The sequence below is a fragment of the Lissotriton vulgaris genome, chromosome 5, assembly GCF_964263255.1.
Source record: "Lissotriton vulgaris chromosome 5, aLisVul1.2, whole genome shotgun sequence".
Taxonomy (NCBI): Eukaryota; Metazoa; Chordata; class Amphibia; order Caudata; family Salamandridae; genus Lissotriton; species Lissotriton vulgaris.
The window spans coordinates 1,352,981,765-1,353,009,290 of record NC_141693.1 but is presented as its reverse complement, the minus strand read 5'-3'; the positions used below and the strand labels follow the sequence as shown (position 1 = coordinate 1,353,009,290).

At 45.3% G+C, this 27,526-nt stretch overlaps 1 protein-coding gene across 1 annotated transcript in view; it reads right to left on the bottom strand.

Annotated features, from left to right (window-relative positions):
- Positions 1-3,951: 3,951 nt before the first annotated feature.
- The window catches only part of LOC147712585 (AMP deaminase 1-like), a 2,876,771-nt gene continuing 2,853,196 nt past the window's right edge, over positions 3,952-27,526 (bottom strand). Inside the window, exon 15 of the mRNA XM_086923285.1 lies at positions 3,952-4,116. Coding sequence (XP_086779411.1) covers positions 3,952-4,116 — 165 coding nt within the window. The remainder of the gene's footprint in view (positions 4,117-27,526) is intronic.

Genomic DNA, 27,526 nt, shown 5'->3' with positions numbered 1-27,526 from the left:
GAAGGGGTCCCACGGCGGGAGGCGGGCGGGCTGGGTCTGAGGCGATATCCCAAGCGATGTCCCAGGGCAAATCTGGCAGCGCCTGTACAGCGGTAAGAGTCTTTTAGTTTTAGGAAGGTTTCAGGAAGACCCAAGTTGTAGAACACAGCCTCTAGGAATGTAGCTTCTGTCATTCTGACAACAGTAAGGGACTACAACCTCCTGGCTCAATTACTGGTTGGGTTGCACAGAAACGTGGGACGTCAGAGGAACTTTCCTAAATTCAGGAACAAGTCTTGCATCTGTATTTATGACCCTTCTATCAGAACCCTTCAAAATGATAAGGAAAAATGAGCCAAGGGCCCAGAAAGAGATTTCATTCAGCAGCAACCCAAAGATGCAGGAAAGATGTACAATGAGTAATCAAATAATCCTATGAGGTCTGAAGTTTGCACTCATCATAGGTTTTCCTTTGGAGCAATCTCAATTCTCTACAAGATATTGACCAACTGGGACACCGGGATAATTTCGGCCATGGAGCTAAAAGACATTGACAATGCATCACTGTTAACAGTCAGATAGGCCTCATTCTATGCAGCATCACCCCCAGACCACAAGTCTGTATCAATGGAGGATAGCTTTTCCATAAAATGCATAAACATACCATGAAGATATAAGAGCTTGGCCCTGCCACTGACCCTGTGTTCCCCTGCCTACAGGTGGAAGAAGACAGTGACTGCTCAAGTTATAATAGACGAAAGAACCCATAGCAGAGTTAAAAAATTGCAGGGCATGAATCAGAGAACAAACAGTATAGCCCTGTAGCCCAGAAGAAGCGAACACTGGCAGGACAGGAGCAGACAAACCAGAGAACTCGATATCAATACAGAAAACCTAATGCTACTGTGGCCTAGGAAATGAGATACTAACTTGTAGTAAGCTAAGAATTACAGTTCGATGGTTCCTCTACACCCACCACCATCTCTTGTCTGCAAACTGATTCCATCCATTTAGACCAAATCACCAATGCCTTAATTCTAAAAGGGACATTAGGCGACTTGGATTCCAACCTGTTCCAGTCACCAGTCAAGAGGCAAAAGGAACCCTTGCTAAGTATGAGAGAATTTGAGGAGTACTTCTGACGATGAAAGTCAGTATGGTATATGCAACTGAATCATTTGTGAATTACCAAGCCCTATGGGCATAAGAAATGGAAGAACTTGTGAAAGGAGGGGATTGTGATGAAACAAGCAGATTCCCATACAATGAAATGTCTGGAAAATACGGGTCTGGGTTTCCTTGGGCACAACATGGTTAGGCACCATAAGACAGTATTTTACAACATCTATCTTGGTGTGTCCTAGCTTACTCCTCTGATGAATTGATGTGTAGCAATAATGTGCCAGCCAGAGGCGCATTAATGTTAGCTATTTTAGGAATGACCAACATGGTCATTGCAGTAATGGGGATTTTGCTGGACTTTAGTTAGCCACTATGTTATTGTTATTTAGGCTGCTAATACCTCTCTGATATTACTCTGTCCACCATGACTGAGTTGGAGACACACAGCCCCTTCTGGAGCAGACTATCTGCTTGAGACCTTCCTAACTCAGATCATCCCATCCAAACCTGCATCATCCACTGAAATACAGTTTCCAATAGGTGGTTATATAAAAATGTTGGTCGTAAGGATCAGAAGGGAGGAATCTAAGGAATACTCCATTCCCTTTCTCTTAAACTGTGAGTGGAATTCACCACATAAGGATGGGGGAGGTATTACCCTGACACAATCCAGTCGCCAGTCTTTACTGGCGCTGAGGCTGTCAGTGAATATCACAGTAGACAGACACCTGGCCTGCATGTATTTGCGCCTGGAGGAGAAGACAGGTGCCTCCGAGTTGCATATTAAAAGGTTAGGTGATCTACCTGAGGCTTAAAAGACACATTAGCTTATATGACTTGTACGACCTCAGGGGGGCACTGTGTCCTCCACTGCATATGTAGAGATAGGACAACACAGCATTTCAGATCTTTATACAGATGGAGAGACTGAAGACTCTTGACAAACCTTCCTCGCCCAGAGACTGACAAGACAGCTTATGCAGTGTCTTGGATTATTCCTTCAATTGCAACTTGACCTAACTCCCAACTTGACATGTCTTCACCTGGGTGACAGGGAAAGTGGCAGTCTGATGATTGTCTCATTAAATTGCTTTTCTTCCCAGCTCAAATGAAAGTGTGCTGAAATGCAAATCACAACAGGAGCAGCCAGTAGTACAAACATATGCACAAAATTCCAAGACTACTTTGCTGGTCTCCTGCTGTCCGGTCGATCAGTGTTGACAGCACACTTGGGCCTTTTTCTGATCTTGTGGCAGTCCATCTGCATGGTGTGCTTTGGGAATCTTCTGGAGCTATAATGTGGAGGGGTTACGAGCCTTTCCACATTATAGCTTCATGTTCTTGTCAATATCAGCTCCGTCTTCTTTGGTTCTTGGCTTTGCCATTGCAGTGTCAGTTGCATCAGGGGCGGCTCTAGGCTCATGGCAGCCCTGGGCAGGGAGCATAGGTAGGGGGCCCCGGAAGAGGAGGTCCGGGCGGGGCGGTGCACAGAGGCCAGTGAAGGTGGGGGGAGGGGGTCAGTGTGTTTGGAAGTGGAACAGAGCCTTAGGCCACCAAATTCCTGCCAGGGCCCGCCACGCAAATATGTATCCACCCTCAGAGGATTATTATATTAAGGATATATATTGGTGTGGTGGCCCCTGGGGTTTGGTGGCCCTGTGCAGGTGCACAGCTTGCACATGACTAAGGCCGCCCCTGGTTGCAATCCTCCAACTAGTCTCCTCCTTCTTGATGCCAAGGCAACGGCACTGTGAAGTTCTTTGGGGCTGGATTGGCAGACGTTACGTATGTGATCTTTTTCAACATACACAGTCATTTACTCATAGAGAAAATCTGAACCACCACCCACGCCCACCAGTTGCCCAGGTAATTTCTCATTTGCCCTGCTCAATATGTACCTGACCAGCACAATAAAAAAGACCAAGGTGGTCCCTGTACTCCATTTCTGGTCCATTTAGAAGACACAGAACCATCCATAGTCACATGTAAACAAACAGAAAGCAGGATGTTTTTGAGGTAGGGCTTCCACTACGGCCCCTCGATGGGAGCTTCATTTGGAAATGGCACATGCAGTGCCTGTCTCGTGAGGCAGTGCCCGTGTCAGAGTAAAGATTGGGACAAGGAAGTAGGTGAGTGGGAAATGAGCGAAGTATTGCTGTTTAGGAACAGATGCTCTTCTTTCTAGAATGTTAAAGGCCCAAACAAATACATTGGGAGGGACTCTTCTTGTAGTTTATGATGTTATAAGCAGACAACTGCAATAGTGACTTTAAATTATTGGGTGGTGGAAGAGCTACACTACAATCTGTTATAAAAAAATATAAGTGGCAATGCATCTTCCAGAGAAGAACTACTAAACGATCAATAAAAATGGCCCTCCCGGTAGACCCACAGAATAACCTTTTGTTTTGAATCAGCGTTTGGGAATTGGGACTGGTGCTTCACAACAAATTGTTTGGATCAGGGAAATATAGGGGAACTAATCTGCTCTAAAAATCATCTGTGTGTAATGCTTCTGCTCTTGTGTTACTACTGATTAACTCTGTTCTTGTTTACCCGCTCCTGGCTTCTACACAAATACTTTAAACACAATCGGAATTTTCAGTGTTTAATATAAGTAATATCCATCCTTAAACTTGCTTCTTTAGCAAGTTTGTTCTGGTTTGTCCTAAATTTGATGATAGCATATATAACTGACGTTTCTAATAATTATTTTCAAACGACTGAATATTTTTGTAACGAAGATAGAAGTTTTAAATAGCTCTCTGTGATTAGTAAATATTATATTTGTAGTAAGTATCCCTTTTCCTGTGTTGAACTGCTGCTTTACAGTATTCAATTATACACTAGTCACTTATTTTCAGCAAGTTTTGCAGTCTGATAAATTAAGTTAAGTTCATAGACCCATGTCTCATAGCGATAAGACATCCTTATCTGTGCTACATTTGACCGTTTGATTTCATTTCCTGCTGGTCCGTCCTCCAAATAATTATCTCCCAAAAAATGTGCTTTTTCCTGAAAAAAAGATATGAAAAACATAAGTAAGTGAACCATTTAATTACAGCAAAGTATATATTTTTAAATTAAAGTATTACCTCCCCAGGTAACTATTTCTGTACCATCAAAACAATCCCTTATTCTACAGATTATTTTTCTGCCACCGCATATTTGTCGAAATTCAGAGGAAGTAACTGAAGTGCACATATCACTCCATCGTTTGCCTCCTTTTCTTTGCTATCTACAGTTCCTTTCATCTCAACAACTATACAGTATCCTTGTAACTGTGGACTACCTTATAGACTTTTGCTCTAATGTATGTAGCTGCGAAGCTTATAAAGTCAAATGCACTTAAATATTATAAAAACTTTGACAGCTTCTTGATGTAAAAAGATCGAAGTGTATATAAAACAGAAGGGGCTCTTCAGCAGCTCTTTATGCCAGTGGGAACATTTTCTCGCTGACTGAGGAGCAATGAGTGTAATGCCTCTGCTCATCGGTCCTCCCATATCACGAATCTGCACCTCAATGTAGATATTTCTCAGCCACACAATGTTCTGCCTCTTTTAGGCGGGACAAACTCTGTCTATGTAACAAAACAGGTGAGGGTGCTTGCGGGCGTGAACATTTTGCTGGGTGAAGATGAGTGAAAGTAGACAACTTTACTCTGCTTTTCTGGTGCAACGTTTCAGAAATTCCCAACGCCGCTAGGTGGTTTTACATTTGCATGGGGCCAATCACGATGGCGGGTGGACAAAGTCCGCCCACCACCGCAGCTGCAAAAGAGAACACCCGCCATAGGTGGGGCGGTCCCGCTATACGAATTAGGATGCATCCACCACACTGGCTCAATGTAAAAATACATGTTGTGCATTTGAATGTACAACGTGACAGGCACCGAGTCTGCTACCTTGTACATGCAAATGCAGGGGGGTACCATAGGTACCCCCCATGTGTAGCACCCCCCCCCCCACCCAGGGGACCGCAACGGGCCCCCTAAGGCATTTTCCGCCTGTCTTTTTGCGGCAGGATCTCCTCCGAAAAAGACAGGCATTATAATGGCCACGGTGGTGCCTGCACGGCACCGCTGCCATTGCCCCATTGTACTGTGTCCCGCAAGGTGGGCGAAAAAGGACCGCCTTGCGGGACCATGGCGGAGGGTCTTTCCGTCCACCGCAGTACCATTCCCATTCCCAATGCCATCCTGATGTGGCAGTGGGAATATTCAGGTTGATGGCGGCGGTCCACCACTGCCGGCCCGGCGGTCATCACTGCCGGCCCGGTGGTGGCGGACCGCCCGTCCTCGTAATCGGCCCCCATGTTCCTACTTTTGCCATGGTGCAATGTAGAAACAGTGACTCTGCAAATTGTGTTTAACATGTGTGAGACTATTGGGAAGTATAAGTGTTGGTTTTTGGATATATTAGTTGGAGGGTGGAAGCCCTACTCAATTAATAAGCACAATCCTTGTTAGCTGAACTACAGAAAGTCACTAAATTAACCTGTGCTTTATCCTGTGGTAGCCTGGAACAAAAGCAGTCAGGCTTAAGTTGGAGGCAATGGCAGGATAGCTTATCGTCGTGGTTAAGTAGGAGTAGCACAGGAAGTACATGGACAACGGGATTCTAAATGGAAACAGCAGTGAGAACCTGAAAAAAGGTATGTTTTCACCTCTTTTTCCTCCATTCTACCAACTCAAGTATGAAGGTGTTCCCACCACAGTTGCCTTGATGGAAAGGCATATCATAATCAGCTTGGTGGTCTTCATGGTGGGACTCCCTTGCACAGCTGCTTTGGCCTATGACGCCGCAGACCAGGTCTGGCAGTCAGCAGGACTCAGGGGGTCTTTCAGCCATGAACACAACAACATCTGAATACGTTGGGTGGACTGCCAAGTCGGCGGTCGGAAAGACCGTTTAAGAATCGACAGCAGGACCCGATCCATCAAGATCTAAGTCAGACCCCATGTTTCAAGGAGAGGGCACTTCAGCACTGGTTAGTGGTGATAAAGAGCAAACAGCCCTGAACCCAACAAAAACCTCTGAGGTCTATTTATTTGAAGAGTTTTATATATCACTGGCTAGACCCGGAAGTATCAGAGCGCTTTACATAAGGAAGTGGTTACAACAGAATAGTGTTACATAGTTACATTAGTTTCTAGAGCATAACATAGCATGGAGAAAGACAGTGTTACAAAAATACATCTGTTGCTAGAGCATTAGAATAACATGGAAAACAAGTCCGAGGAGCATAGATGGTAGAGGGGGAAAAGTACAGGGTTGGGATGACCAGTCATGGAGCAAAAAACTTCAGTGGATACCAAAAGTCAGAGTAGGCAAGTCGAAATAAAACCGGAGAGGATCCAGGGATCCCCAACATTCTGAGCCAGACTTCATTATTGGGTCGGGTAGAGAGTTAGAAATGGAAGAGGTGCCTCACCAAGCCGAACAAGAAGAGAGGGGTGAAGTTGATTTAGAGGGGCAATGACCACTCCGGAGGCAAAGGGAGCTGGCCAGTGGCAAGGAACAATCAGGGGGACAGATGAAACCGCAAGATGGCGGAACCAAGGACACGGACCCCAAGGGATACAATAAACAAGATGGCAGGATTACGGGTGGAAAACCTACCCCAAAAGCAGAGCTGAGTGGGGAAGGCAGCAGTTGGTACCGGAGGGAGTTAAGGTAGGAAGTCGGCAATCTCTCCCGGCTCATCTAGGACAGGGGAAGTCAGCGCGGGCGCCCAGGCAGCAGTCCCAGGAAGAGGAGAGGCAGCTGTGGGGTAGGAGGGCGAGCAACCCAGGAAAAAAGGAAGCAAGCTCAGTGGTGCAGGGCAGCAGTGTTGCGTAGTTCTCATTGCTGCATTCTTGTTGATTCTCGTTCAGTGCAGAGGGATGCCAGGCAACCGTGTCACAGATCTGGAAGGCAGGCGACAGCCAGAGGAGAGATCCCCTGTCATTTCCCCAACAGCTACCGAGGAAGAAAGACATTTTCTTTGGTGTATCATCAGGAAGGATGGGGAAGAGGGAGACACATCAGCGAGGAACTATACCCAATGTCAGGCTGGGTAGATGACGGCTGCGGCAGTCAAACAGGAGCCAATCTCCCCTATAGCTGTCTAGGCAGCTCCCTCGGGCATCTGCCATGTTTGCTTGGGCTCCGCGGTCTGAAACATCGATCCCTTAACCCTCCAAAGATCTCAAGCCTGTATGCGGGAGATTGGAGAAGTTGAGGACCTCAGTCAAACAGGACTCAAGGTGAGTAAGAGGGTCCAAGGAGGAGGTAGAAATCGGGGGATTTAAGCCAAAAAGGCAATCCTTAGCCGGGAGCTCCAGGCCGGAGCACTTCACCTGTCGGCTATCTTGGCTTGGTCTACTACTGCATTCACAGTGGCTAGGGCCCTGATGGGGATACATACCCAAGTGTGTTTCCCAAAGAATTGGTGTCTCACAGGGGCACCAACTTCATGTCTGGTTACGTGCAGTCGATGTGGCTGGAGTTTGGAGGGTGTTACAAGCTCTCTACCCTTATCATCCACAAAGCAATAGGTTTATTGAAACATTCAACAAGACACTGCAAGGTATGATCAGAAGCCTTCTCAGAGGTATAAGTTGAACAACCTCTTGCCATGCCTACTCTTCAGTGCCATAAAAGGTGAGCTTTTGTATGGGCACCCTGTAAGCGGACCTCTGAGTCCAGTGAAGGAAGAGTGGAAGCAAACTCACAGGAATCCTCGCTAAGATGTAGTGAACTACATGCTGGCCTTCCAAAGCCAGATGGCCAAGTTGTCGAAGCAAGCATTAGACAATTTAGAGGCCAGTCAGGAAGTGATGAAGCCTTGGTATTTCCAGATGGCTGCCCCTGTGGAATTGCAACCTTGGCATAGAGTGGGGGTGGTGGAACCTGTGGAGCCTGAGGCCCTCCATGACCGTTGTATTGGGCTCCACTAGGTTGTTGAGCAGATGGGGAGGCCACCTGCTTTGTGGACCTCAAGACCCCCAGGTACCCTCTAAGTGTTATCCATCTCAATAATCTCAAAACCCACTGTGAGAGGTCTGAGGTCAGCATGTTGTTGGTGGCAGTTGGCGGAGGGGAAGAGTAGAGTTAACTTCTCACTGAGCTTTTTTCCTCCAAAGAGAAGGATGAGTCAGTGCAAGGTGTAAACCTTTCCCCCACCCTGGCTTCTGAGCATCAGAAGGACTGTCACCAGTTGCTGGGAGAAGTCTCCTCTCTGTTTTCCCTTACTCCTAGGGTTAAATACTTGCGTACGAATGACATTGATACAGGAGATAGCCTTCTTGTCAAGAATAAAATATATAGGCTATCACACAAAGTGAGGAAAAGGGCTAATTGAACCTTACCTGTGGTGCTGATAACTAAAGCTGCACCAAAGGGAATTACTGCAGCAACACAGTTTTGCATAGACTACAGGGGCCTCAATTCAGTCACCAAGACTGATGATCATCCAATCCCATGGGCGGGTGAGATTAAGGACAGATTAGGAGCTTCTCAGTTCCTGTGTACTTTTGACCATACTTCAGGATACTGGCTGATTGTCCTAACTGAAGGAGCCAAAGAGAGGTCAGCCATTTCCACTCCAGAGGGTCACTATCAGGTCAGGGTGATGCCCTTTGGACTCAAGAATACCCCTGCCACTTTTCAGAGGTTGTGGAACCAGGTCTTGGCTGTAATCCAGGTTTTCAGCGCTACATGTTTGTAAGACATAGCTGTCTTTAGCAGCAGCTGGAAGGACCATCTTTTTAGCCTCAAACGGATGCCTCAGAGCATGGCATAGGAGCAGTACTGCCCTAGCTTAAAGAGAAGGGCCTAGACCAATCTGTAGTCTTCATCTCCGGTGGTTACTATCCCAGGAACAGAGGTGGAGTACTATTGAGAGGGAAGCCTTTCTGTGGGCTAGGCTCCGAGGAAGTTGAAACTATACCTGTTTGGGATTCACTTCCAGATTCAAGCTGGCCACAGGTCCCTCTGAGAATCAAATATTGTTGAGGTGGTCCATCTCCATACAGGGAATGGATTTTATGGTGGAACACAGACCTTGGTCAAACCACGCCAATGCTGGTGGTCTCTCTGGGTTCTTAAGTATTAGTGATGAGATCTCCCAAGAGGTTCAGTAGCTCTCCCCACTTTCACCTTGGGGGACACATATTGGACCTGTGAACCTTACGAGGTGTTTCCCCAAGCATTTTGCCAGCTTTGTCTCACATTTTGCTGGTCTACTTTTGTTGGCCTTAAAGCTCTAGGCACGTTACCACTCTTAACCAGCACTAAAGTGCATGTGCTCACTCCCCTAATAACATTGGGGTATCCACAGTTAGCATTTTTAATTTACTCAAAAGTTCTGCGTAAAGGGCACTACATCTGCCCAGGGCCTGCAAATTAAACGCTACTAGTGGGCTTTCAGCACTGAATATTCCACCAACTCAAGTAGCCCTTCAAACAAGTCTCAGGCCTGCCACTGCATAGCCTGTATGTCCTATTTCACTGCCATGATAACTTGGCATTAAAGCCCCTTGCCAAACCTCAATCTCCCTTTGTATTACATATAAGTCACCCCTAAGGTAGGCCCTAGGTAGCCCATAGGGCAAGGTGCTGTGTAAGTAAGCCAGGGGAGGGGCATATACTTTTCAGTTTTAAATGTACTGGTAATGAAAAACACCCATATTAGTTTTTCACTACTATGAAGCCTACCCCTCCCATGGGTTAACACTGGGGATTACTTAATACTCCAATTAATTATAATTACTGATTGAGAAGGAGTAGGATATTATTGTTTGGTACCTATGGACTTGTAATGATAAATCCTCTTTAATGGTACAGTTGATTTTATGATTACAACTTGAACAATGCAACTTTTAGAAAGTTTTCATTTTTCTGCTCTTAAGCCCTGTGTGCCTCTACCTGCCTGCATTACACGTCTGGGTTGGGTATCCGCTGGGCTTTGTATTCCCTCTAGACAGCCACATCCAAAGGGAACTGAGGTGTGTCATTCAAATCCTGATTGCCCATCACAAGACTTATGGAACTTCCTGAGCTTGATGTGTGGGAGTGAATGACACTTGTACATGAATAGGGCTGTACGTGTCCCCACACAAATAGCTGCATACGCCCCTGTAGTATGTTTAGAGTCTGGGAAGACAATGAAGATCCTGTGTGCACTTCAAAGGACCCTTCAAGAAGCTTCTCCTACCTTCTAAAACCATGGCACCAAAGTAAAAGTACTGGACCTCCGACTCACCCAAATTAGTACACTCCTCGACCTGTCAATTCTCTGCCAGGAAGAAGGACTGCTGTGTTGTGGGACTGCTGCTCTGAGAGAACTGCTTTGCTGCTGTGCTGCCCTGCCTGCTGATTCTTGGCTGGATGAGAAGGACTGGAATTTCACCACTTGAACCCAGAATGACTCAAATAACTTGACTGCTTGCCTCCTATTTTTTGCAGTCTCAGGGACATCAAAGACTGTATGCAAGGCTCCATCCAGCACCTGGACCCTGCCAGGCTTGAGTCCTAGCCTTGCCTGAGGTGCTCACTCCGGTCCAGTGCCTTAGAAGTGGGTTTCTGTGCTGTTCCTCTGAAAAACTCATGCAGTCCCGACTTTGCGGTGGTCGGAACGGATGCTTTTCCCATTGATGCCGAATCAGTGCTGATGGGACGACAACGCAAGTCCTGATTGTGAGGTTCGATGATGACACAATGCTGATCAGAAGACGAAGCTGCAGGCTCAACTTTGACTCAGTGCCAACTCATCAACACCAAAGGTGAGGCTCGACTCCAAATCATCGACTCAACTGTGTGAATCAAAACCTACCCAGGTAGTCCTTGACGTCGATGTTTGCTCCAAACAAATGTGCTTTTTAAGCAGGGCCTGGGTGGCTTTTGTATCCGATCCATGATCCATTGCGGTCAGCTTGACTTTTCAACTTTGACCCGGTCCACCATGACGTCAAATAACCTTTTGATGCTACTGACTTCTAAAATGTGAAAATTCAAAACAATGGTTCTATTTATTGGATTGTGGTCATTGTGGTCTTATTTTGTTCAATAAATCAAGCTCTATTTCTCTAACCATGAGTCTTTTTTTTTAGGTGTCTCTTACTATCTTACTGTAATAAATGTTGCACAAATATATTACACATTATCTGTTAAGTTAAGCCTGCCTGCTTAGGTTAATTTAGTGTGTGTATCTGACTTGTCCTGATTAGAGTGATTGTCCCTCCTTGGACAGGGTGCATATCTCTGGTCCATAAACTGGAGCTAACATGCACCCTAGAATCAGTGAACATTACTAATGGTGAAGCAGGTTTCTTCTCTATTAAAGTACCCCCCAATTACAATATAAACGGCTATCTTATTTATCGTCCTACGGGGACGTCAACACAATTCATAGACAGCTTGTTGGAGGTGGTGACCCAACCAGCTCTACGATATAGCAGAGTCTGAATTCTGGGTGACCTGAACCTACATTTTGAGGATGCAGGTTGCAAAGAGGCTCAAGGGGTTATTGCTTCCATGAAGTCCTTGATGTTTGACCTTCTATCACTGACACCCACGCATCAAACGGGCCATCTCCTGGACCCTATTTTTGCTAACTGGGAGGAAGTGAAGGCACAGTGCCCCATCAGGGTTCCCTGGTCTCACCACTGCCTTGTACCGTTCTCCATTTTAAATCGATCAACAGGGACCATACTGAGGAAGCCCTCATTCCCCAAAAGTAGGAATAGGAAGAAATGTAGCCTCGGAACATTTGAGCTTGCCGTGAAGCAAGACTACCCTCCATTAAGAGGGACCCTCAATGAGATTTGGAAAGTATATGAAGATTGGATGACCAGGGCATTAGACAAAGTGGCACCATGGACGAACAGGGCCCCAGCATGGCGCACTAAATCTGCCCCATGGTTTAATGAGGAACTAAAAGCAGCCAAATCCGCTTGTAAAGATCTTGAACGCACATGGCGTAAAGATTATGGTAGTTGCAATATAAGAACAGTATGAAGAAGTATCATAAACTGATAAGGATAGTTAAAAGGGAATTCTTAAAGGAAAGAATCGAGTCAGCTGAGAATTCTTCTAATGAACTATTCTTTATATACAAGGAGCTGATGTTGCCCAATAGGACAGTGGCCCGAGGCACTTTTCCGAAGAGGTCTGTGAGTCTATTGCGTACCACTTTGTGAAGAAGGTTGAGAAGATATATGCATCCTTCCCAACAGGGGCTGGTAAGGACATATTTGACCCTGACGGTATTTCGAGGCATACAGTGGACAAATACTTGAATTGTTTCGAGGTTTCTCCAGAGATTGGAATTGCTGAGAATTGCGCTCAGCATTCAATCAGGATCCCCGACCGATGCTGCCCCACCCAAGATTTTTAGGAACCAGCTGGAATTCCTGAGTATCCATATAGGTCATATGGCCACTCTCTCCTTTCAGGAAAGCCATGTGCCTGATGACTGGAAAAGGGCCCAGGTAATCCCTATAAAAAAGAAAGTAAACTTAAATATATCTCAATTAGAGAATCTCCGTCCTATCTCGCTCCTTCCTTTCTGGATGAAAGTAGTGGAAAAAATAGCCAATATCCAGCAAATGAAATTCATGGAAGAAGTCCAACTTCTCCACGCTTCCTAATCCGGCTTTAGGGCAAGCTATTGAACGGAAACCGCCCTTCTCTTCTCCCTGGAGATCCACCGGCAAAAATTGGATGAGGGACAGATAGTTGTCTTGGTATTATTAGACCTGAGTGCAGCTTTTAATACCGTTTCGCACTCTCTGCTGTTAGCCCATCTCAGTGAAGCCGGAGTGGTGGGACCGGCTACCAATTGGCTATGTTCATTCCTTGGGGATAGGAGTTTCCAATTTTATTGCCCACCATTCAAATCAACATCCCAGTGTTTAAGAGAGGGGGTTCCTCAAGGCTCTATTTTGAGCCCCACACTGTTCAGCCTTTATATGGAGCCCCTTGCAAGGATTGTGGAATCATATGGTGTGGAAATTGTATCCTATGACGACGATACACAATTGGTGATCACTTTATCTCAAAGCCCGGGTGAGGCGGCAGCTAATTTCTCCTCCTGCCTCACTGCTTTAGCTGGGTGGATGAATAATAATTGCCTCTGCCTTAACGGGAACAAAACCGTGCAGCTAGTGATCGGTAAGACACCATCTATTTGGTCATCGGCCTGGTGGCCTCTTGAACTAGGGCCCACACCCACCCCCTCAGTCCTTGTGAAGAACTTAGGTGTTCTCCTGGATACTATTCTCTCCTTTGAACAGCACATTGGAAGTATGACAGGCAAATGCTATGGTATTCTGAAAACCATTCGCAAAGTTCTTGATCTTCTCCCCATTAAAGCAAGGAAAACGTTGATACACGCCCTAGTCACTCCCCACCTTGACTATGGGAATTCTCTGCTTATTGGTCTTAATAAGAAAGGGATGCACCAACTCCAATGTGTTCAAAATGCGGCTGCCAGACTTGTCCTTAATCTGCCCAGAAAGACATCAGGGAAGCAAGCCTTAGCTATTCTCCACTGACTCCCCATACAGGAACGTATTCTGTTTAAAACTATGTGCATGGCTCACAGCATCACACAGGGCAAAGACACGGCATATCTTCAAAATGTGGTGACCATTTACCGTCCTAAACGCATCCTGAGATCTCTTGGAAGTATGCAATTCCATGTTCCTCGCATCCATCAAGCACAGATGAGAGGTCGCTCCTTTAGATATTTAGCCTGCAAACAGTGGAACAAACTCCCCATTGAACTCGGATGGAGCCTTCGGAAGCAAGGTTCGGCCTGAAACTTAAAACGCACCTCTTCCTAACGAATTAACTCTGGACCTGTGTCCTCCGACCTCTACCTGCCGTTGATTGCTCGAAGTTCTGCCTTCTGTTTGGACTGCGTCCATAGCGCGGGGACACACTGATTATAGTGTAACCAGGAGCTTTATAAATGTTTTTATTATTATTTATTCTTATTATTATTATCTCTCCCAACCAGATACCTCAATTCTAACAAATAGATAAATACAACTACATATAACAATAAATTAATTTTTTTCATTAAATATATGTATATCATCGTATATAATTAATAAATCCTATTTACATAATGTATAAGTGGAGTGTATATGGCTTCTTTTTATACGAAAACAAATTTACATAATGTAAAAATGGAAGAGTGTGTGTATATTACTTTATGCTTCTTTCTATGAAAAAACATGTGTGCCACAGTATGAAATTTTGATTATACAGAAGGTACCCGTAAAGATATTCCAATATATTTTGAAATAAAAAAGCTTTGTATACTTAGCCACATGCTACATGTGTATAAACAGTCCATGCACATTTTGCTACTTCTATGTACATATTGGTGCATATATTGAGGTATTTATGCCTGCTACTAAAACTTTATTAAGTGACTTGTGTGCATATGTATTTATTTTGTTTATTTATTTATGATATTTGTGGAGCGCGAACAAATGCCCTAAGGCGTCTCGGCGCTATGGACGAAGCAGAATGAAAAGATGATGAGAAAAAGGTTACTATTAGTTGAACAACCAGGTCTTTATTTTTTTCCTGAAAGTGGTCAAGGTAGGAGATGACCTTATGTCGGAATCGAGGGAGTTCCAGAGTTTGGCTGTTGATACAGTGAATCTGCGATCGCCCCATGATACCGTTCTGGTTCGCGTCACCGTCATGAGAGATGCATTCATAGATCGTAATGATCGTTTGGGGACATGAAACGCCAGAAGATTCAAAAGAAATCGAGGGCCCTGTTTATGTGAGGCTTTATAGGCAATGCAGAGGGCTTTGAAGGTAGCGTCATTTGTGTGGATTGAAAGTTTCCCAGCTGGACCGTCTTGGTGCGGTGGGCCAAAAAGGATGCCAGAAGATCTTTTGCTTTAACTTGAAGACCTATAGCGTTGACACGGTCGATCAAGATGTTGTGATCGACCGTGTCAAAGGCCGCAGTAAGGTCCAGCAGGATGAGCACAGCCGCCGTTTCCTTGGTCAAGGGCAGTTCTTATCTCATCAATTGCTTTGATGAGGGCGGTTTCGGTGCTATGGTGTTTCTGAAAACCAAACTGGGTGTCATCAAGGAGGGTTTGATCTTCAATATATTGAGAGATTTTGATGTTCATCAATTTTTCTGCAACTTTTGCTGCAAATGGCAAGCTAGCTATGGGACGATAGTTGTTGGTGTTGTCCGCGTCGAGATGGTTTTTTTTTAGCAGGGGGATGATGAGAGTGTCTTTCCAGATTGCAGGGTAAATTCCGGTGTTGAACATGGCATTGAAAATGTTGGTAAGTTGAGGTGCTATGATGTCAGATATTGGGAGGAGAATGGCAGGTGGACAGGGGTCCTTGGCTGAGCCTGATTTGATGGCATTCATGGCATTAGCAAGAAGGGTGGGGTTAGTGTTGTAAAACTGCAAAATAATTGGGTGGGTCTTCGTCATAGGAGTAGGAGGGGAGTCTTTATTAATTTTGTCAGAAAAGTTGGTGTATATGTTATTTACATTATCAAAAAAGAATGTAGCTAGGTTATTGCAGAAAGCTTGGGAAGGTATGGGGTCGATTGAGGGGGTAGGTGTGACAATTTGGATACAACCTGGTAAAGTTGCTTATTGGAGTTTTTGGCTTGCTCAATTTGGGAGGAGAAATAGCTGCTTTTTGCATGCAGAATTAAGGATTTGTAGTGAATGAGTTATTTTTTGTATGTTTCCTTTTCTTCACTGGAGTAAGTTTTTCTCCAGTGTCTTTCTTTGTTTCTGCATAGTTGTTTTTGCTTCCAAAGTGCTTCGTTAAACCAGGGTGCTGAAGGGGCACTCCGAATTTTAGAGGTGGATTTAGTGGGAACAAGTTTATTCATGGCTGTGGTGAGCCATTTAGAGTACTCTTCGGCATCTGTATTGGGGTTATGTGAGAGATCTGTCACCAGAGAAGGTAACAGTTCTCTGAGTTGCTGGTTGTCCAAGTTTTTCCATGATCTAAAGGTTTGTGAGGGGCCAGTGTTATAGCCGGAGTGAGAGGGTGAGTCAGATAAAATTGTGAACATTATCGCATGGTGGTCTGACCATCCTAGAGGGAAGACCTTGGTAATGTTTATATTTTTGTCATTGGTGAATAGACCATCTAGAGTATGCCCGGCTTCCTGGGCACTACCCACAACCATTTGAGTGAGACCGAGGGATTCTAGATCAAATAGGAGGTTTTTGTATCATTGTTTGCAAGAATTTCTAAAGGAAAATTGAAGTCACCTAGGATGGTGGTGGAGTTGTCAATAGCCAGGGACTCCATCATTTCGGTGAAGGTGGTTAGGAATTGTGCTTTGCTGCCTGGTGGTCGGTATAGGAAGACACCTTTGAAGCATTGAGAAGGACCTATGGCTATGGAGAATTGTAGTGCCTCGCAGGTAGATAGTGGGACTGGGCTGATGGATGTTTTTAATTGGCTTCGGTAAATAATGGCAATTCCTCCCCCTGTTTTTAATTTTCTGTACTGCCTGAGAATGTTATAACCCTATGGGGTGGCTACCAGGAGGTCAGGTTCTGAAGAGGGGTTGGTCCATGTTTCAGTTATGAACAGTAGATCAAGTTTGTTGGAGATGATGAGTTCTGCAATTTCATCTTTGTGTTTACTTAGGGATCGTGCATTGATAAGTGCGGCTAGGATTATGGCGTTTAAGTGTTTGTTGATTGTTGTAGGAGGGGGTAGAGAGCATGCTCGTACTCGTAATGGGGCTCCCATTTTGTAGTGGCAGCATGGGCAGGTGTTGTGATAATAGAGAGGGTCGTAGAGGTTAAAGCTGAAGTCTAGGCATTTGGTCTGTGAGTGTAGACTAAGGAGGGCCAGGCGATTGTATCTTAAAGTGTAAGCTGATGTGGAAGGCGTAGGATCTGTGGCCCTTGGTGTGGTCCAGGCGCGGACGGGCGCTGACTGGCTTGCCTTTGGCGCGCCGGCGGCGCGCCCGCTGCGGGCGTCTGCTGCGCTTGAGCTTGCTCTCCGCCCTAAGTAGTCTGGGGCCATCGAGACACTGGAGCGCTACTTGCGGCATCCGCCGGAAGTGAGGATGTGGGTGTCTGCTCCCGGTGTAGACCTCCGAGACAAACGGCGCAAGCCGGATCGAAACGGGGCCTCGGGGCACAGAATAGCAAGAGGATTCTAAATATAAGGTATTTACCACAACAGTATAGCTTTAAAAATTGAGTGCAAGTGAAGGTTAAAAATTGCTTTGTACAGCGAAAGCGGCACCTCTTACATCAGGCTGCCCGTGTCCACTGAGCTCATCCTGTCTCTCCGCCCTAAGTAGTCTGGGGCCGTCGAGAGACTGGAGCGCTACTTGCGGCATCCGCCAGAAGTGAGGATGTGGGTGTCTGCTCCCGGTGTAGCCCTCCGAGACAAACGGCACAAGCCGGGTCGGAACGGGGCCTCGGGGCACAAAATAGCAAGAGGATTCTAAATATAATGTATTTACCACAACAGTACAGTTCTAAAAATTGAGTGCAAGTGAAAGTTAAAAATTGCTTTTTACAGTGAAAGCGAAAGCGGCACCTCTTACATCAATCAATCAATCACATCCACTCGGCGACGTTTTTCATCCCTTCATGTAGGCTGGTTCTGGTGGTGGCGGGGTCGTTGGTGAGGGAGAGGATCAGCTGGGTGTCGTCGGCGTAGGAGATGATGTTGAGGTTGTGTTGGCATGCGATAGCTGCGAGGGGCCTCATGTAGACGTTGAAGACAGTTGGGCTGATCCTTGTGGTACGCCGCAGATGACTTCGGTGGCCCCGGATCTGATTGGGGGAAGGCGGACTCTCTGGGTTCTTCCGGTGAGGAACGAGATGATCCACTCCAGTGCCCTTTCTTAGATTCCGATGTTGCTGAGGCGCTGCACTAGCGTGCGGTGACAGACAGTGTTGAACGCTGCGGAGAGGTCCAGGAGGATGAGGGCCGCTGTTTCCCCGTTGTTGAGCAGGGATCTGATGTCATCAGTGGCTGCGATGAGGGCAGTCTCGGTGCTGTGGTTGGCCCCGAAACTGGACTGCAAGTGGTCGAGGGATCCGTTCGTCTCGAGGAAGGCGGCAAGCTGTCTGTTGACGGTCTTCTCGATGACTTTGGCGGGAAAAGGGAGGAGCGAGATGGGGCGGAAGTTTTTGAGGTCGGTGGGGTCCGCTGTTGGTTTCTTCAGGAGGGCGCTGAGCTCGGCGTGCTTCCAGCTCTCCGGGAAGGTGGCTTTGTTGAAGGAGGTGTTGATGATGTCCCGGAGATGGGGTGCGATGATGGAATTGGCCTTGTTGAAGACGTGGTGGGGCAGGGGTCGGTTGGTGATCCGGAGTGGATGGTGTTCATCATGCGAGTGGTGTCTTCGGTGCTAACCGGGGTCCAGGCGCAGAGAGTGGTGGTGGGGGGCGTTGGTTCGGAGGTTGGGTGCGTGGTCTGTGTGCCGAAGCTGTTGTGTATGTCGGCGATCTTGCTGTGGAAGAATGAGGCGAGTGAGTCACAGAGGTCTTGCGAGGGAGTGATGTCGTTGTTTCCGGCGCTGGGGTTGGAGAGCTCTTTGACGATGCTGAAGAGTTCCTTGCTGTTGTGGGCGTTGTTGTTCAGTCGTTCTTTGAATGCTGTCTTCTTGGTGGTGCGGATCAGCTGGTGGTTTTTGCGGGTGGCGTGCTTGAGGGCAGTCATGTTGTCTGTGGTCTGGTTGTTGCGCCAGGCTTTCTCGAGGGTGTGGCAGTTCTTCTTGGAGTTCGTAAGTTCGTCGGTGAACCAAGAGGCTTTCTTGCTGCAGGTCTGCTAGGAGGGGTCTTCAGTGGTGCGAGGTCATCTGCGCAGTTGGTGATCCATCAGGCTGCCCGCTGTATGCGTGCAAATCACATCACTTTGTATTTAGATGTGTAGGTATATCTCTTTACAAGTATATGGCAATTTCAATTATTTGTCAAATAAAAACAAAATCTATTCTCTTCTATGTTATTCTATTCTCTTCTTCTTCACAGAAACCTAGCTCAACCCAACATCGACTCCTGACATCGCCAAAGCAATCCCGGCAGGCTACAAGATTGCACAATAGGACTACCTTCAGAAGCCAGGAAGGGAACTCACAATCATCTCCACAGACCCTATCAAGAGTTCAGTGACCACAGAGAACATACATTTATTCATGGAACATTTGAACTTCAAGCTACAAGTCTCCAAAAATGTCACCCTAAGTGGAACCCTCATCTACCGGCCACCAGGACCATGAGCTACCTTCACCAAACTCATTGTGGAATTCATTGCCTTCTCACCATCTACTCTAAAGCCTTTGTACTCTTTGAGGACTTCAACTTTGAACTGGAAGACAGGTCCAGAGCACTCCTAGAATACTTAAGCAACATTGGACTAACCCAGCTCATCACAGTACCCACACACATCGCCGGACACACGCTGGACACCATCTTTATCACCTTTGACAGCATCAAGTTCAACAAATCCTCGTCATTCACATGGACTAACCACACCATAGTCCACTTCCGAATCAACACACCGCAAGCCAACGCACCAACCAATGTAGGCCTAGCCCACCGCAGCTTGAGTAAAAGCTCAGAATGGCTCAATGCCCTCTGCACAGACCAACACAACCTTACGAACAACACAAATGAGGATATCGACACAGTCAACAACTTGATCAAGATCTGCGCAGACTCCTTGCACACATTAAGCTCAACAAACAAAGAAGAATCAATAAGCAACCCAGGTGGTACCCAAAGGACCACACCAAGAGACAATGCAAACAGATAGAAAGAAGGTGGAAAGCTGGCCGCAAAGCCATCAATTGAACTGCCTTCATAGTTGCACTCAGAAGATAACACCAGAAACTAAGAGACACCAAAGAAAGAGCACTAGCAGAACGCGAAGAAAAGCTCCAACAGCAGGAAAGAAATCTTCTTGATTGTCACTGATTTCTCCACATCTATGGCCTCCATCAACATCACCCCCTCTTGCGAAATCTGCAACAACCTATCCAACTTCTTCTTTTTATTTTTTGTATTTTATTTATTAGAACAGGAAAATAAACAAACAAGAGAAAACAGAAAAGCTATACGACATCCAAGAATAAATAAAAATAAGCACTGGCAATAGATATCCAATATCAACAGTAACTTCCAGGTCGGTAGAATTTATACATCTTGAGTAATAGCAACTATATATACTTTCCATAATAAATTTAATCTGGAGAATCTAAAACATAATTCTAAATAATCCACATTAATTTGTAGCCAATGCCAATACTCAGGCATATTCCCTGTAGTTTAGCCATTCTTAATAAATAACAACTATGGCCTAAAATAACAAAATCATAATGGGGAACATTCTGTTTAAAGTGCATATGAGACTAGGGCAAATATACCTCTAACCACTTGAAAAGTGTCAAGTCAAGTCAAGTCGGTAATTTATATAGCACGCTACATACCCAGAGGGTCTCAAGGCGCTTGAGGAAAGGTGGGGAATTACTTGTCGAATATCCAGGTTTTAAGTAGCTTTCTGAATGCTAGATTTTTCTGAGTGAGGCGAAGGTGAATGGGAAGTGAGTTCCAGGTTTTAGCTGCCAGGTATGAGAAGGATCTTCCTCCCATGGAGGATTTGTTAATGCGAGGGACAGCGGCAAGGGCTTGGTTGGAGGAGCGTAGCTGGCGGGAGGGGGTGTAGAATGAAAGTCGTGTGTTGAGGCAATCTGGTCCAAGTTCGTAAAGTGCTTTGTGTGCGTGGGTTAGGAGGCGGAATGTTATCCTCTTATTGACGGGAAGCCAGTGAAGGTTTTTCAGGTGACCAGAGATGTGGTCTTTACGTGGGATGTCTAGTATGAGTCTGGCTGATGCATTCTGGATGCGTTGGAGTTTTTTCTGGAGTTTTGCGGTGGTTCCGGCGTATAGGGTGTTACCGTAGTCCAGGCGGCTAGTAACCAATGCGTGGGTGACCGTTTTTCTGGTTTTGGTGGGGATCCAGCGAAATGTTTTTTTGAGCATTCGAAGAATGTTGAAGCAGGAGGATGAAACGGCGTTGACCTGTCTGTTCATAGAGAGTGAGGAGTCCAGGATGACGCCCAGGTTCCGTGCGTGTTTTTAAGGGTACAAGAGAATCACACACTATCTAAAGTGTGTTGTGCTAGTAGCAAAAACATTTTTTAAAATTCATATAGAGCACCTAGGTCTTACAATCGCCTTTCCTCTGCCAACCCATTAGCAGAAACATGTTGCCAAATACCTCTAAATCTTACAATTGCCCCAGCACATTTTGCATAAGCTTCCTCAAATCTTAAAGTCCTGGACATTTTATTAAACCAATGCTTAATACAGGGTTGTTTATTGGTTCTCCAGTTTTGAAGGACAAGGGACCTAGTGACAGCTATGGAGATAGTATAAATTACTGCTGGAATTTTGTTAAACATTTGACCTCCCCAGAGGAACCAAATAACACCAACATAGCTGATGGCTCAATTGAATTGTCAAGGACATAATCAAAGAAATCTAAAAATAAATCCCTTCCCAGAATTGCTGTAAGTTATTACAATATTAAAATATATGCGCCCATCCACCCTCACCCTGTTTGTTACATCGGAAGCATTCATTAGGGCTTGTTTGAAACATTTTATACAATCTCTGGGGTGTGTAATATAATAACCATGTAGACAAGAAGTTCATTCTCTTGTAATTAGAACCTTTAAGGGCTTTATTCACTGACTTGCTAAGCTCTTTCTATTGTTTAACATTGAACTCGCAACCCGTCTCTAAATAAATTTTCTGGAGCTCTTTCGCCAAAATCTCTTCGGAATGGGCCTTTTGATATAGTAGCCAATACCAACAACCGACCCTCACCATTTTATTTGCCATCTGCTTGGCGATTTGACATGCCATCTCACCCATCATTACATAATTTGCTTTAAAGAAATTAACTAGCTGTAGGAAACACAAAGGGAGGGCAGTCATCAATGACTTGCAATTGAGCCGTTATCCAGGTAGTTAATGTTTCATGGTTATAAAAATCTCCAAGCTCTGTAAAACCTAGTATTTGCCATACTTGATACAGACCATTAGACAATATGAGACCTCCTACTGCACAGTCCTGAATAGGGGTGTATGCATGAAATGCCAGAATATTTAGCGATTTAAAAAATAGCTGGGTTCTTTCCGCTAATGTCAGTGTCACCTTATATCTGTTTTTTTAGGAAGTTTCCCCAGACGTAAAAAAACGGGGAGTCTTATATCACTTTCCTTCAGCATATGCGTTAACAGAAAATTGTCTTTCTTTCAAAAACTTTTATTCGATTGACATTTAGTGAATCATAAAAAGTACATCATAGAATACAAATGGAATTACATAAAACCACAATGTTGTAATACAGATAAAAACTGAATGTTGTTTAAAAACATTTGATAAAACCATTTTACAAGTTAATTCTGATAAACATGGAATCAGGATGACGATAACCCAATTTTACTGCGTATTTTCAAACATGATTTTAGGAAAAGAGCTACATATTTAGCTACATGTTGTAAGTCTAATAGCTGAAGTGCCAGTAAGGCTGGCCGACAAGTTCTCAGCCCCATTTGTCGAAGGAGTGGGATGATCCAGCGCTTGCGTGGTTGCTCATAATATCGGCAGAACAAAGTTAGGTGGATGGTCGATTGAGGTGAAACACCATCACACGGACATTTGGTCAGATCGTGGGACCAGTTTAACTCGGTGGGGAAAGTAACAAGGCGGAAAAAAGTGTTAAAACGAAACCTAGTTAGAACACATTTTTCGTGGTTAGATAGAAAGAAGGTTAAATAAGGCTGAATACCAGGGGAGGTTTGGGCGTGTATGACCTCGCTTAAACTAAAATGAAGGTCAATGGGGTATACTTGCACCTTGGAAGAGTCGTTTGGCGGCGTAATCTTAGAAAACTGGGTCACCCAGTCGTCAGCCGTCACGGCCACATCTAGGTGCTGGGGTATATTTACATCGGCCAAAAAGGGTGATTTGACTGTGCGCCAAAACTGGGAGCTGTCTTTGCTTCGACAGCTCTCGTGTAATTGGGCCCATAAGTTTTTCTTTAAATCCTTTTTACAGTTCTGTTGGGCCATTTTATACTCCTTTCTGAGTTTGGCTATCTCAGCGGTGTCTCTATTTGGGTTATGTAACGCCTTTTTAGAGCGGATAACGCTCTGCGACAGGTTGAATTAAACCATCGAGGAGATACCTGGTTACCAGATTTGTGATGATGGAGTAATTCAGCCCGCATAACTTTTAAAATCTCCTGGAAGCTAGATAAAATCAATTCGGGTGGGGACTCCTCTGCGTAACAGGTATTAATCCAGGGAAGGGCCTTAGATATGACATTGCCAGTGATTACTATAGGATCAATTTTGGACCATTTCACGGAAAAGCCATTGATTTTATCTATGGTCAAAGATTGCTGGGTTAGTAAACTAGTCCTAGTGGGATGCAAATCATCGATGTCAATTGAGAAAGTGATACTATTTGGAAAGTGGTCACTTGAAATATCAGAGCCTGTGTTAAACTGTTGGAGTTTACCCTTTAAAATTTGCGAACATAAAATGTAATCGATAGAGCGTGATAAGCCCCTGCCATGAAATGTGGTTCTGAATTCAACTGGAGGATCCACAAGATCATTTGCATACACCAATTCCAAAGAGAAAAGACTATCATTCAGGGTATTACCTAGATGGGTGTGCATGAAATGAGTCAAAGGACAATCATCTTCATCTAGAAGCCCACAAATGCCTTTCTTATGGTTAATGCACAGTGGAACATTGAAATCCCCCCCAAATCACATAGCAAACAAGTGATGATTGCCTATTTCGCTGTTCGTTTATAAGAGAAGAGATTTTGATTACAGTTTTCACACATTCAGCGGGGAGAAGGTTATTATAAAAATTAATAAAAAAATGTAACATACATTTGTTAAATATAACCATTATAATTTGAAAATTCATAGTGGTATGTAGAATGGTGATTTTCTTTGCTGGCAAATTGTTTGATATATACACTGCTAAACCTCCCTTAGATCTGCCATGTGTGGTAATGCTAGCTGGGGTATGGAATGTTTTGTAGCCCTGGATATTTATTGGCTCTATTGCCCAGGTTTCCTGTAGGCAGACTATTTGGTGGGTATTTACTATGTCCAACCATGATTTAGGATTAGTCTTCGAACGGAGACCCGCTACGTTCCAATATAGTGCGGAAAGCGTCTGGATAGAGGAAGTTGCATTACTAACATTCAGCAAAATGTCAGTGGCTGGAATTCCTGGACGAAGAGAGGTATGAGGTGCAATATGATCATCATTTTTAACGAGGGTAGTTTGTGCTTCTGTGAATGAAGGGGTAGGCATTTCCGCTGAAGCAATAGTACCGTCCATGGGAAATAAGGTCGGGGAGCGGAAGGATAATTTCGGTGATTTAGACCCAGGGGAAGGGGGGTCTATGCTTTCCTGGATACTATCAGATGATGGTCAATCCACCATTTCCAGGCAGTCATATCTGTTTGACAATGGGACGCCTCTCCATCCAAAGATTGGTGCGGCGTCTCTACTCCCGTGACCCGACCAATCTGTCCAGTTGCGTCTTCTATTCCAATTTCCAACCTGGGTCCAGTTCCATTCTGGACCTTTAGTATAGCGGTTTGTTGGAGGGTAGAAATACGAGAGTCTTTTGGTGCCTATTCCATCAGATGTAAGATGAGAGCCCCAAGAGCAAATATGCTCGACAGTATGGGGATCCTCGAAGTTGATGATGACACAGTCACCCTGGATAGTTTTTGGCTCTTTACCTAACCAGGGGACCCTGTGGACCATTGTAACTCTACTGTTAGAGTAAGGGGGAAGAGGCCTATTGGCAGATAGCCAGTGTAATACTTTATTTTTTAGGGACCAGCCCGGTTCCTCCAAGTTTGAGTTCAGCTCAGGGACCCCAGTCATGATGACAACATACGGAGAAGCTTCCGGAGGTAGGTGGATAGAATGACCACCTTTCCGCCTGGTCTTGTAGGTGGTATTTTGAATCCCTGGTGTTTTTGTTTGAATAGGGGCCTGGGGAGCTGGAGCTGTTGTTGAGGCGGGGCCTTTCTTCGCAACTGTATATGGTGATTTTTGTTGCACAGCTGCTGCTGTGGTAGCCGGTTTAGTTGCTTGTTTTGTTACTACCACCCCATCTTTGGTGTTTTTGGGAATGGGTTTTTGCGCCACAGTGTGAGTGGGAACAGATCCCTTGTTGGTTTTAAGTGCTAAAGTCAACACTTCTATCTGATTTTCGATTTTTAGCAGGGGAAGCTCAATGGGTTGCACATACGATTTAATTAATACCTCCAGTCTAGCCAATAACTGATTGTTTGAGCCGCAGGTTTCGCACTCTCTTCCCACGTTACTGTTTAAACTGAGGTTGGGCATTATGGTGGAGAGATTTATTATTTCTGCGGGTAAGGGATTTGGCTCTTGCTGAGGAGGAGCTGATTGGCTGAGGCGCTGGGTAGTAGGTAGAGTTTGTGGGCTGGGTTGTATCATAGTTTGTGTCTGTTTGCGGGGTTTATTTTGTTGAGGTTTCTTTTTTTTCTTTGGTATCGCACCCTCCCTCAGACCCCTGTTAGTAGTTGTGTTGGAGTCGTTCCTACTCGGGCTTGTGAAAAGAGCTGGGGTTCTCTCCAAAGACAGGGGTGATGGTGATAGCTGTGAGGCTGATAGATCTAGGGATACAGACAGGTCCACAGTACCTGGAACAGTATGGGAGTCCGATAGTGCGCCAGATTCTGAGGGGCGCAAAGGAGTTCTGACTGCAGCTAATAAGCCCAACGAGGAGCGTTTAGCCATAGCCAGTTCCTGTGAAACCCTCCGTTCCAACAGGAGTACGCCTTGATTAATAGCGTCATTGGCCCTAGAAATAAATTGGTCGATTGGGCCGGTAGCCTGGGCGGCACGTAGTGCCTTATTACTTCTGGTATTTCTAGGTGACATACTCAGGGTGTTAAGGCCAAAGTTGGAAGATTGCTGGGTAGCACCGGGAATTCAACAATGGTGTGACGATTATAATGATACAGAAAAAATAATCGAACAGCAAGTGTCAATAGGGTGGCTCAGTCCAGTCTTACCAGGTCTTTAACGGGCTTAAACGGGCCCGCCCTTGGCCCGGGCTTCGCCCGGCATCCCGCGCGACGGAGGTGATGATACTTTTAAGTGCCTCCTGACGCTTGCAGATGACGCGGCTCACTGCTAGGGCTTCTGGGTGTTGTAGTCCGCCCCTCGCCGGTCTCCACTCGGCTGCCCCGCTCGAGGTGGTCAAAGAGCGTCAGGGCAGCGGGAGGCAGGCGGGCAGGTCCGCGGAAGGCACAGAGGTTTGGTGGGAGATTAAGGGCTCTGGCAGTTTCGGGCAACAGCAAGGCACAAAACAGGTTCCCCGCTCAATGGAGGTGATGATACTTTTAAGCGCCTCCTGACGCTTGCAGATGACGCAGCTCACTGCTAGGGCTTCTGGGTGTTGTAGTCCGCCCCTAGCCGGTCTCCACTCGGCTGCCCCGCTTGAAGTGGTCAAAGAGCGTCAGGGCAGGGGGAGGCAGGCACGCAGGTCCGCGGAAGGCACAGAGGTTTGGTGGGAGATTAAGGGCCCCGGCAGTATCGGGCAACAGCAAGGCACAAAACAGAAAATTGTCAAAAATTTACTTTTCCTCACCCAATTGGGAAAGCAAGTTAGCTAAGGAAGCCTGATAATAAGTTGAAAAATGGCAGAGTGCCAATACTTCTGATGTGACATCTAATTGCAATGTAGCTATCTTAACGTGGGGGTGTTTGTTATTCCATACAAACTTCCTAATTGTTTGATCTAACTCCTTAAAACAACAATTTGGAATTTTCAAAGGGAGTTTACTAAAAAAGGAACGGAAAGAAAGGGAGCACCCACATTTTGACCATAGAGATCTTGCTTATTAATGATAAGTGGAGCAGAGACCATTTATCTAATAACTTTTTCACTTTCGTGAGCATACTATTATAATTCGAGGAGAATAACTACCCAAAAACATTTGTAACTTGTATCCCCAGATATCTGACTGGATGCGGTGGGCCTTAACTGAATAGAAGCTGGAATATCCGAAGGAATCAAATTGAATGTTAACATTTCAGTTTTTGCTTGATTTACTTTGTATCCGCCCACCTGTGTAAATTTCTGGATTTCATCAAGAGCCTTCTGTACATTAGCCGCCCCAGCTTTAAGATATACAAAAATATCATCCGCGCAGAGCTTTATTTTTGCCATCCCCTTAATGGGAGGCAAGATCATTAATCTCTTCCAAATCCTGACAGCTAGGAAACATATCGTCATAATCACCGCATTAGTCTTAGTGATGGAGAAATAATCAATGGCTTGTATTAAAAAATATGTATTAGATG